General features: G+C 42.2%; 1 protein-coding gene across 2 annotated transcripts; it reads right to left on the minus strand.

Moving 5' to 3' along the window:
- Positions 1-964: 964 nt before the first annotated feature.
- Positions 965-11,540, minus strand: plekhm1 (pleckstrin homology domain containing, family M (with RUN domain) member 1). 2 transcript variants are annotated; one of them, XM_070927000.1, is made up of 12 exons: positions 11,402-11,540; positions 10,381-10,470; positions 9,160-9,401; positions 8,345-9,019; positions 7,316-7,820; positions 6,015-6,162; positions 4,278-5,264; positions 3,753-3,898; positions 3,409-3,602; positions 3,258-3,321; positions 3,016-3,173; positions 965-2,351 (listed from the first exon to the last, which is right to left on the minus strand). In XM_070927000.1, exons 2-12 carry the CDS (start codon positions 10,432-10,434, stop codon positions 2,243-2,245), a joined length of 3,282 nt encoding a protein of 1,093 aa, XP_070783101.1. In that variant the 5' UTR covers positions 10,435-10,470; positions 11,402-11,540; the 3' UTR covers positions 965-2,242. The 2 variants fall into 2 exon arrangements, with proteins under 2 accessions (XP_070783101.1, XP_070783102.1); XM_070927001.1 differs by lacking the exons at positions 965-2,351; positions 3,258-3,321 and having other exon boundaries at positions 3,082-3,173.
- Positions 11,541-12,398: the final 858 nt, after the last annotated feature.

Raw genomic sequence — 12,398 nt, forward strand, 5'->3', positions numbered from 1 at the left:
AGGTCCTTTGTGTTGATGCTGGCTTAATGACAATGGAGGGAGTTTAGGGGTCATTATGGGATTAGTTTCACCTGTGTTGTTATCATGTGCTCTTCAGCAGTAGTAGTGAAGCAGGTATCTTAAGTCTTTTTAATATGAACTTCATATTGCACTGAAATAACTGAATATATTACAAGAGAGAGGAGAAAAGGAGGCGACAAGAGGAACACAATGTTGAATATTAATAGATTAGAAGAAAAGTTGACACACCATGAGGCACTGTGGTCTTATTGTAAACAGTTGTAAGACATTTGGAGAGTTAACATGGGGGCAAGACAACTTGGTCCTTGGAGCAGAAACAGTACACATTAAAAATGTCAGTATTTTATGTTCTGCATGTGTATATTTATTTTTCATTCTTTAGTTTTATATCTGGAACAACTTGGGCTTTTATTTATCTAATGTTTGTACATTGTTTGATTTTATTTATAAGTCTCACTGCATCCCCTCCTGTTGTAACAGATGAAGATTAAATACTTTAATTTCAGTGTCTCTCACGGTTCATTATGAGCACTGGCACATTTATAGCTTTTGATTAGGAACGTGGTTTTATTTGAGTGCAGTTGATGTTTTTCATTCTTTTTTGCTGCTGATTTCAGTATATAATAATGTTGTACAATTATATAATATATGTTGATTAACATAATAAAATACAGTTAACTAAAAAATAAATCGAGCAATGTTAAATATTAAAGCAAGATTAAGCAGCAACAGTCGGGGGACGGCTCATTACTGTCAAACATTTTGACTTGTCGTAGCAGGAAAAGCACATTAATGGTATCTGTACTCCAATATTAACATAAAATTCAATGTAGCTGATGATCCACGATGCAGTCGTGTCTAAAACAGAAGAAAATTAAAAAAGTAACACACTGACACATTTATTTTACAATGGTCATTTATACATTTATAAATGAGATGACAATAAAAAAAAATACAAACTAGGAATAACAGTACTGCAGTATTCTGTAATGAGTGATATGTTCTGCATATTTAAAAAAAAAGACATGATGTGTAACTTTTCAATGTTATTCTGCAAAAACATCGAGAAAAATGAAAAACGTCAGCAATGGAGGTTTGTTTATTAGTCAGAATCCACGAGCTGGAAGATATTACAACTAAACTCTAGTTGTAATATCAACAGTTAACAGTCATAGCTAAGTGCAAATATGCAAAATATATACTTCAGGATCACTGCGAAATCTAATTATCTTCCCCAAAATCTTAATTTGCATGTTTTAAAAACGTTTCTGCCACCTTTATGATTTATCTACTTCAGCAACTATTATGTAAGAATTATGTCTGTGTGTCTCATCACACAAGCAGCATAACAAATGTTTCACCAAATCTCCTTTTTAAATCTGCCCTCTGAACATTTAGGACTATAGAGCCTCATCTTAAATCACACGTAATCAACGCCTGTTTGTAAGATTTATAAACTTGAGTTAACATATGAGAGAAATAGAAACATTCCACAAAGTCTTCAGTATCTAAAAAAAAAAATCAGTATCTAATTCAGCAATGTAATATCATTTTATTTAAAAACAAAAACAGCCTAGTGATGCTTTCTGGCCCTGAATTAAAGACACACCAAGAGGAAAAATAGTGTAAAGCTTAAATTAAACAGAAGGCACAATCAAAATCTGTTAATTAGAACATTTCAAGTGCTGTTTTCGATATTTTGCATGTATAGTACCCAACCTCACTGCTGTGTTTAAATATGTATGCAGAATGCACTGTGGGGCATTTCTGGTAAACATGACGGTCGAGAACGTTGCCCTCGACACAATAAGACAAACAAAGTCAAAAGATGTAAAAATGTGCAGGATACGATTCTTGGCAGCAACCTTCACGGTTGTCCCGTCATTTATTTGATGACGTGGCTGAATCAGGATTCAGAGAGGTATTAAAGTCACTGGTTATTAACATTTGGCTGCATTACGTCAGCATCATGAGGCCAAATGTGCCTCTGAATTAGTGCAAGAGAGTCTAGCTACTGTCGCTCTGTGGCTCTTACACCTTCCCCTTCGGTTTTAAGGTCAGTTACGGCAGGTGACTCCCACTCATAATTGCACTTGAGGTTACTTCATGTAAAAGTTCTATTTTATCTTAATTTCCTGTTATTTTTCTCCCCATCAGCGGTCTTCTAGCTTCCTGGAAAACGTGGCCTGTTAGACGGGGCTACACGCCCTGCTGGCTGCGCTCAGTCCTGCAGATCCCTCTCCAGGTATTTCTTCATTCTCTGACAGCGGGGACACGGGTCTCCAGGAGCCTTGCAGGCCAGGTGGAACACAGCCTTACAATCTTTACACCTGCGTCAGAGACCAAAAAGAAGCATTAAAAAAAACTGAATATGACAGCAATTTAGAAACAATCACGAGTTTCATACCATATCGAGAACAAAAGCTAATAATGGACGAATCTCTGGTGAGCATTTTCTGTGCATCCAGTTTATTGTTTTTATACATTCTAAGATATATTCAGGTGTTTGTTTTCTGTGTTCTTCGTTTGATTTGTTTCTATTTAGGAACTTTAAATCTTTCACAGATGAAAGAACATGACGTAACAATAAAAATTTATTCAAGCTTAATCCCTAATAAAATCTGTATTTCTTTAATACCCTTTAAGCCCTAACTACAAACTGCAGCTTGATCTCAGTATACAGACAAGACAATGTCAAGCTTAACTAATATAGCAACAGAGCTGAAAAGGTTTCTTATTTTTTATACTTAATGTGGGAAACTGGAGATAGTGGTGAACAAACTGCAAGCTGGAAAAACAGACGAAGTGGAAGAAATATGCAGATTTTCCACAAAGCAACACAACCAGCAATATATTATAAATATATAGAGGAGATATTTCAGATCAATCACAGACGGTCAAAGACTTAAGATTGTTTGGTCGTATTTTGGAGCTCAAAGCCTCTTTTTTCCTCTCTCATAACCTGTTGGCTTTTGGTGGCTCAGGATAACATACCTCGTAGTGATGTCAAACTGGAAGGGGAAGATGATGTCATTAGCGTGGCATATCTGACAAATGAAGCCCCGCTGAGTGCACAGGTCGCAGTGGAACACGTGGTTGGATGCATACTGCACCAGTGTGATCAGGTAGTTTGCGTATTCGCCCTCTGCTATCTAGAAACCAAACAAACACACACATTAAGATGTTTCAAGGTGGCAGATGACAGGTGCAATAACATAACCAACACAGCAGGATACCTGTCGTAGGTCCTTGACACTGTACAGATGGCTCGACTCCAACAGGTACGTTCGCTGCTCCATTCTGGCAGAGAATTTCAATAAAAACATATATAATAAAATGTTGGAATGACATATGGTCAAATGTAAAAACGCACAAGCATACACACACCTGGCCTGGAGTTTCTTGCAGGCTCCGCTGCGGCAGGTGAGCAGGTAGTCGCCCAGCAGGCGTAGCCTCTGCCGCAGGCTGTGGGCCTGAGCCATGGAGTCAGAGTGCTTCACCAAGTCAGGGTTCAACTGCTCCAGGTTCAGCAGAGGCTCCTGATCCACCTGAGCCATCAGCTGCAGGGCCTTCTTAGACACCTGGACAGACACACACAGGTCACACTCACGAGGTCAGAACACGTTGGCGATGTGTGTGACAACGTGAACTCGGTCTCACCCGCGTATCACCCCGATATCTGATAACAGCATCGCTATCTGTACATATGTACGTAGTTAAAAAGCACATACCTCTCGTTGTGTGAGGTCCCAGTTGTGCACCATGCGTGAAGGGATGATGGTGGTGTCGCCGTGGTGACAGGAGTCACAGTAGTAGCGGCCCGAGAACTCGCATAACTTGGCTCTGCCCCGGGACGGCCCGATCTGCTGAGGACATCCTGCGTACGATACACAGTAAACAAACCTCAGAAGACAAATTTACTCACACACATACTCCTGAACAGACTTGAAGATTATTGAAAGCTACAAAGACTAGCCACTCCACACATAACGACCATTTCATTCAGCATACACTGCTAGCTCCCCTCTTTTCTGCGCCAAAACAGAAACTGACATTCATCAAAAAGACTTTGTTGCTAATATATACTGCGATTGTGAGGAAAAGGGAAAGAAACAAAGGATGAATGCTCGATTTGAATGAGGTGGTGGACATATGAGGGCAACACGGACTATAAAGTCTTCAATGGAACAAATGATAAAATGATCGCTGGACTACGTTTGTTATTAAAAATGTTCAGCTTAACAACTCAACATTACCTGCACATTTGAAGCTCTGAGTGTCCAGCCCCTTCTCTGAGGGCACAGTGCACAGATGAACTAGAAGTGCTCCATCTTCTTTTAGTCTGTGCTGCACCAGTCTGTGGAGATTTCCAGTCACCCCCAACGATACAACAGGCCCCTCAGAGCCCCCATCCTCCCCGCTCTCCAGGTAGGAGTCCAGAGCTCCTCGGATCAAAGCCCTCCAAGAACGAGCCTCCTCTGGATTCTCCGCCCTGAGTCTAAGCGTCTCCTTGACGGTCAGGAGTTTGAAAAAGGCCGGCCCTCCCAGAGAGACGTCAGGCACCACGTCCCGGATTTCCTCAATAGGGTAGTTTAGCCGCAAAAACTTCCTTCCCTCTTGTACCCGAAAGCCTTTCATGGCCTCCAAGGAGAGGGAGAAGACCAGAGGTACCCATGTCCGAGCCTCAGGATCTGTGGAGAAGTACAAAACTGCTTCTTTGATGGCATCCGTTTCCAAATCAGCAGACCGAGTCCAGTCAAAGTCCTGTGGAGGAGGAGGAGGTGCCTCCTGCCCTCCACATGTCCCTAAGTCAGAGGATGATGGACCTCGCTCAGGGCTGGAGGGGGTGGAGGACGGGGATGAAACCGTGCGTTCATCCACACCATTCTCACAGGTGGGTTGCAGCACCTCCCACTGCTCATCAACACGAGATGCTGGCCGGCATTTGTTGACGACCTCCACTATCCGGTCCACCCAGTCCTCAGCTTCATCGCGATTGGCTGCCCGGAGGTACAGTCGCTTCCCAGGAAAGGCCACCTCGAAGCGGCCCTCGGGTGAGGCGATGCGAGCGTCCTCACATCGCATCAGGGAGCAGTTGTCATAACACGTCCGCTCCTCTGCATTGAGATACAGGCGGAACTCAAAGGGTGACAGCTCACAGTAGTAATCACGCCACAACCCCATCGCACCTCGCCGCTCCAGATGACCGAGCTTCAGCAAACCACGGAACGGGTTGGACAGCCCTGACGGACACAGAGAAGTTATTTTGCATGATTTTTGGTCTATTTTCACATTGTGGAGACTTTTTATTTTGTCAAAACTGCTTTTGAAGTCACAAGACAAACACGATAAATATGAGCAACATTGAAAGGAAGCAGCAGTAAAAAGATAAGCTCTGCGAAACCTAAAAAGTACCAAATGAAACCCAGAATCAGCTATTTAAAATCACTATTAATATCAGTTTGGACTACAGAATTCACAGATATAAACCTTAAAATTGTCTTTTAGTTTTGTTGGTATTTTCTTTAACTGCAAAGCAACTTTTAGGAAACTGAGGAGAAGGCAGAGGGTTAAGATGATCTATACATGAACAAAGGATCGTGGCCGTCTTTTCTGAGCAGGTGAGTTCACACTGAAGGTACCTCAACAGGAAGTTCACAAGAAAACTTGTGATATCTTCAAATGTCTTGTTTTGTTTGAGTCCACAAATCGAATGTATTCTGTTTACAATACTATACAACAAATAAAAGACAAAGAATTGTTGCCAGTTTTTCACTATTTTTGCTTGAAAAATGACTAAAACTATAAATTGATCAAAATAGTTGCAGATAATCGACTAATCGCTCCAGCTCTAGATGAGACAGATCAATCTTCGTAGGATGTAGATGGAGGCAGGCGAACAGACCTGTGTTCTCTGTTCCACCATGCAATGATGATTAAAGGACATAAAATCATCTAAACAGTTTTTCAATCTTATTATGGAGATAAAATACCTATTTGTCTGCGATGGACGACACTGGGAGGTGACTGGGAGACCTTGAGCTCGGCCGTGGGAGCAGAAGGAGGCACCTCATCGTGGTCCGACACCTCCTCCAGATGGGGCTTGTAGATGTCGTCCTCAGAGATCCAGGAACGAGAATGCTGAAACATAGATGACATATGTTTTTTTAATCTCTTTTGCACCAGAAATAAAATCACCTGGTACTTATGTATTTATGGCTGCAACGATGAGTCGATTTTAATCCATTAGTTGATTGAAAATGAATCAGCAACTAATTTGATCTTCGATTAATCGTTTAAGTCATTTTTTAAGTGCCAAAATATTCTCTGGTTCTAGCTTCTCAAACATGAGGTTTTGCTGATTTTCTTTGTCATATATCATTGTAAACTGAATATCTTTGAGTTTTTGACTGCTGGTCGGGCAAAACGGGACATTTAAAGATGTTTACTTACTGACATTTTATAGACTAAACGATTAATCGAGAATTAAAATAACCGTTAGTTGCAGCCCTGCTTTCATTGCTTTCCATCAAACATGAGTTTTAGATCAGATTTACTTAACACAACACCACAGTTTGTGAAAGAGTAGCTCCTGTTATCACGTCTTTGGGGTTAGCAATGTGAGAATTATAAGAAGTTAAAATGAATGGTGTCGTGTAAAGATAAGCACAAATTTTCCACAGTCTTGAATAACGGCTGATATGTGGCAACCACAGAAAGTCCTATACTTGAAAAATATTACGACATATCCTGTAGCTGTCTCTGCTTGGACGTCACATGTACAGTAAACAAAGAATAAGGGTTTTAATTTGTGGTACAGGAGGCTAACTTTCTGTACCACAACATCCTGCCACAGGAGCCGTTTCATTTCTTAATCTACATGGCATTGATTTTCTGCCAGTCACCATTATTGCAGTGAGGTTTTTGTAACATTGCAGGAATAGCGTGAGTTCTCGTGATCTCGAGTGGGAAAAAATGGCAGCTAGAAGCCACAATTTTCCTTGAATTATTGAATAGCTTGTGTTGATTTTCCACCCTGCCACACTGGCTTCCAGCATTAAGACATCTTATTCGTCATTTCCTCAGAGGGAGTAGACAAACAGCAAATTCAGGAGAAGCAAAGGCAATTCTGCATTTCCTGTAAATGTAAAATCCTCATTACTTGTTTTAGAAGGAACCACAACACAGTGAAACACAACTTTAATAACAGACAGATCATAGATAGAGGCCTGGTGGCTTTGCTCATCTGTGTGATATTTTCAACTCAAAGCTATTTGTCTGCAAAAATACTTACTGATAGAGAATCTGTGGATAATTTCCTGCTCAGGATGCTGGTAGAGCGACGAGAGCCTTGATGCACTGAAGGCTCTGAGGTGCTCTTCTCCGGGGTCTCTGCTTCTTTCTCTTCCTGGACTGTCTCAGTCCTCTCCTGAACTTCGGTCGTATGCACTTTCTCTTCAGGCTCCACAAGCTCCACGGGCTCGCTGACTGTAGAGAGCATGTCTGTGTCCGAGTGTAACTCAGAAAAAGTACTAATGCACACTTCAGAGGGAGAGCAGTTAACGTGGTTCTCATCAGATGATGGCACCTTGAGGGGTGTTGGTGGTGGCTCTGAATCAGACAGTACAGAGTTTGGGGGTTGGTCTTGGGATGGTGTAGTGGGACCCTGGGTGTCGCTGTCAGAGCCACTGAAAATGGCCGTCTCTGAGTACTGATCTGGACCCGTGCTGGAGACAAAGGAGTCTTCACGCATGGAGTCCTGACTGCAGTGGCCGCTCTCCCGAAACTCAGTCAGAGAACTGCAGAAACAAGGACAAGTCATGATATATTTTACTGAAAACTTACAAAAAAAAAGAGCTTGTTTCTAATTTTAAAGTAGCTGACATTATTCTATATTTTTCTTATTGTCAAATCCAATGAAAAGACCAAAACCAACAACGTGTTAATCTGTCTATCAATTCTTTCTGACTACCTTAAAAGAGGAAACTGTGAATTTCTTGGGGACTATTTTCAGCCACGGATTAAGCAACTTGGTGCTCTTGTGATTATCTACAGCAGCAGGACGGTGTACAGTACATGGGATTAACTCAAAATAAACTACAGTGCGTGTGTGTGTTCATGGTAATGAGGGAACATGTCACCCAGAGCAACAGTGTGGCACAGAGGAATATATCAGGTTTTGGCTACACAGACAATACTTGTTTTTAGGATGATTTCATTGTAGGTTTTGGTCTTTTCATGGGATTTGTTGAAAAGAAAAATAAAGAGTATGAGCAGACTTATCCTTTACCTCTTATAAGACACAGCTAGAAGATACACTTACTCTTTCTTTGGCCTCTTGCTGCTGATGTTAACATTAATGGGCAAGTCCAGGTCACATGAAGACCACTGCTCTCCTGTTGGGCTGCGGGGGTCCTGCCCCTGCAGGAGGCTATCAGAGCTCAAGCTGGAGGAGAGCTGAGAGGAGCCCGTGGTGTCCAGGCTTAAATTAGATGAGTTGAGTGCAGTCCTACCCTCTTGTAATACACTTGATCCTCTCCCCAACAGCAACACTGGGCACCCCCTCTGCATGTCCTGTGCATCTGATGAGCCTGATGACTGAGACACTGTATCCCACGATTCTTTATAGATGGTCTTGGAGGTGGGAAGGTCTCCACCATTGAGGGGCAGGTCCAGGGCGTCTGCCTGGGACAAAGGGCAGAGTCCAGCGAGAGCCAGAGGCGTGGTGGTCCATTCGTTGAGGACAGCCGACTTGTAAGAAAGGCTGAATGTAAGTGAGGCCAGACCCTGGAGGTAGCTGAGCAGAACTTCCCGCTCCTCAGTGTTCAGGAGCAAGGCACTGGGCTGATAGTGGGCCCGCAGCTTGGAGTCCTCCCGGAACAGCGATGCAAGGTAGCACTCCAGTAGGCCGTGGTTGAGGGCCAGCCGGAGCCACGCCCGGCAGCGACCCACGTCCGTGCCCACAAAGCTGATCTTCTCCAGCTCTGTGATCACATCACTGCAAAGAGAGACACTTTATACTACTACGAAGTTTTCACAGAATAATTTAATGAAGTCTAGGCCTGCAACTAACCATTATTTTCATCAATGAATATGCTGACAATTAATTGATACATTTTTGCATAAATGTGCCTTTACCGGTGGGTGACGGTCTTGAGGAGGCTCCAGAAGAAAGGCTGAGGGAGGGGTCCTCGGTCTCCCTTCCTAATCCGACTCCCGACCTCCAAGCGGATGTACTTGCTCTTGATACCATGGATGAAGATGGCCTCCAGGGCACAGCAGAGGAGGTTGGCATCACCATCTTCACTGGTGACCTCTGTGTCTGACGTTACATATCGCTTCTGCAGGGCCTTGAGTGACTGTGCCAACTTCTCTTTGATCTACGTGACAATGCGTGAGAGAGGGAAACATTATCAGCTTCCTCTGTTTGTTTTTTGTTGTGTGGTTCTGAAGCAGGTTGGCAAATTGAAATTAACTTCTCTGCTCACCAACACACATTTTTACATGCAGTAAAGAATACAGCCAGCACATTTTATGTGTCTGATGTGATGAGGAATAGGTAGAACGAGGTCAGTGACCATGTTGTTATGAAACGTGGTATGTATATTACAATACTGTCACATGGCACCTACAGTCAGCTGACGTGGAAAGACAGAGAACATAAGCATTTAACAAGAAAGTCTACATTATGCAATAGGTTGCTAAACAAACACAAAGCCATAGTCTGGGTGCTCTCGACACTGAGCACTCAAGCACCCTTCTTTTACTGGGCTTGACTTGGCAGGACTTGTGCAACACAGCAAAAGAAACTTTTCTAGATGACCAAATCCTTGCCTGCTTTCTTAGCTTCCTGATGCGCATACATTTATTCAGCTCGTCAACAGTACATTGTACACTGTCTGCAAAGCCATACCTCATGTTAAAACAGTCACGCATACAGTATATTAACTATTAACAAAGCACTCAGTCTCCAATGCTTTGTCTTCCCCTTTCATTGATGAGATAATATGCTACTGTTTTGCCATTGATCCTGTATCTGGTCTTGTCTCTTTAAAAGCATTGCATTGTCTGTTAAGCCTATTCTGATGATACTATAAATAAGATGCGCAGGCAAGTCCATGGATCACCAACTCCAGTGATTAAGTGGTGTAATGTTGAGCACTGTTGAATACAGTTACAACAGTGCAATTACAACATATCCAACTTAAATGTCACAACCTGACCAAAGAATCCATCCCAGGGACCAATAAAGACAATATGACACCTTCAACAGAGCTATCACAGTAACAGTAAAAGAGAAAACAACACAGCCGAAGGTAACAAGCGCTTTGCACATTAGGGAAAGGCTTTTGGTTTTACCTGTTTGACGTCTTTAGCCTCAGGTGGCGAATCTGGCATCTGTGTGGCTAGCATGGCACCTCCTGGGAAGGTTTACTCCCACATGGCACACTGAACACACAAAAATAAAAATAATATTCTTCCTTTGACATATGCAAAATGTAACAGGCTTACCAAACAACTCTTTTCAACACTTGAACATCTCTAATAACAACCACACTGACTGATTTCCTGTTAAAATTACCTCTGACATTTAAGATAAACAAGTAGTGGTCTGGCCAACAAGCAAGGCATGTGATGATAAGGAAACAGTTTTTTCCCCTCCTTCCTCACTTCATATTATCAGCATGTTAGCCACTGAGCTATCATTACATTTTCCATCACAAGACTGTATTCTGTGACATATCTCCGATTTCATGGTTTCACTGAGTAACCACTTTGAAACAGTCATGTGAGGCGCTGATTAAAGAGGCTGTCTGCAGGGAAGTAGCTACAAATGCTTCAAAACCAACTTCCCCAATCAAAAGCACTGTGAGAGCAAATCAGTATCTAAAGAGCATGCCACTCAGATTCACTGACATGATCAAACCCAGATAAGATAGCTGTAAATACTTTTAGTGCCAAGCTACTGACGAAAAATAGGATCACTTAACGACAGTAGGTAGGCAAGTGGCGGGCAATATTAGCTTTATAGCAGCGTATTAATGCGTTACTTTGCATATTATGACATTTTAAGGTTAAAACTACCTAATGCTAAACTAAACTCCTTTCTAATCTCTACAACCGCTTTGCATTAACTGGCAGCAAGTTGCCAATTTTAATGTTAGCCTCTAACCTGGGCGTGTTTGGGCATTCAAGCTCGACAGAAAAGGCCCAGACATATATTCATAATATTGTGAACAGAAAACCAAAACAAGCCGTGTACACGATTTGTACAGCAGTTACGTTGAAGCAGTAAAACATGACCCTGACAGTTAGCATGAATGCGGTATTAGCAACGAACGTGAACTGGCCACATTAGCCACATAGCTAGCTTCCTTACCGAAACGGGTTGGCTAACTTGCCATTAAAGTCCAAAGACAACCGCGTATCCCCCGTAAATTATTGTAAACGCAGTACATGCACGTTAAATGCGAGTCAATCCGTACAGTCGCTCTCCATCGCTTATGTTACAACGTCCAAAAAAAACGCACAACAATTAGCGTTAACTATGTTTCCTCTGGAGGTGAGAAGCTGTCTTGTCACTATCCAGCTGAGCACAAATGCATCATGGGAACTAAAGCAGTGATGCCTTCCAACTCTGACAGAAATACAGTAAATATGAGAGTTCCTTACAGGAACGTACATAAACGATATTAAACGGACATTAAGTATTTGCAGCACGCTGTTTTCTTGTCACTTTCAGGCCTCCTCGCCCACTGAATTCATGTTATAGCGCTAATGACCCTGTACCTTTTCATATCTACCAACACAGATGCAAAAACACCGCCTTTTCTGCGTGTTTTTAGTTTTATCTCATTTAAAAACACGTAAGTAAACGCCAGACATGGGCCTCATGTGTTATACATACTTAAACTTTAAAATCGCTATAAGTCGCATCGACATTGCCTGAACTAAAGCTGAGTAGAAGCAGCAGTAACAGTGGTACTACAGTGGTTCATGTATTTTTACGAGTAACACACAAAGGCAGCACAGCTTTTGAGGCGTGCTGATGTTGTTGTTCCATCTGCTGACATGTGAGGACGTTATGTTCCCTGTCCTCTCCGAGACGGTTCCTGTTAGACTGACAACACAGCCCAAAAACACACACTCCACAGCTTGTAAACTGTTTAGTGACTCCAACCCATTACCTACACACTTTAACAGTAATAAATAATACATTTGTTTGCTTGTTTGTTTAAAAACTGCTAAGCTGCAAGAAGATCAAATTAAGTAAATGTTAAAACATACTAAAACGGTGCCATATGGGTTTAATTGCATCCTGGCAATTGGTTGTGATGGAGAACAATCCATTTCTAGTACAACTACAGTCTGGAAAT

This window comes from Enoplosus armatus, chromosome 20 (genome assembly GCF_043641665.1).
Source record: "Enoplosus armatus isolate fEnoArm2 chromosome 20, fEnoArm2.hap1, whole genome shotgun sequence".
NCBI classification, from domain to species: Eukaryota; Metazoa; Chordata; class Actinopteri; order Centrarchiformes; family Enoplosidae; genus Enoplosus; species Enoplosus armatus.

Excerpts from the sequence above, each read along its gene's own strand:
- plekhm1 (XM_070927000.1), bottom strand. The coding sequence starts at position 10,434 with ATGCTAGCCACACAGATGCCAGATTCGCCACCTGAGGCTAAAGACGTC. Across the intron at positions 3,174-3,257 it reads GTGTCAAGGACCTACGACAG|ATAGCAGAGGGCGAATACGC; the intron begins GTATCCTGCTGT and ends TTTGGTTTCTAG. Across the intron at positions 2,352-3,015 it reads CAGTTTGACATCACTACGAG|GTGTAAAGATTGTAAGGCTG; the intron begins GTATGTTATCCT and ends TCTCTGACGCAG.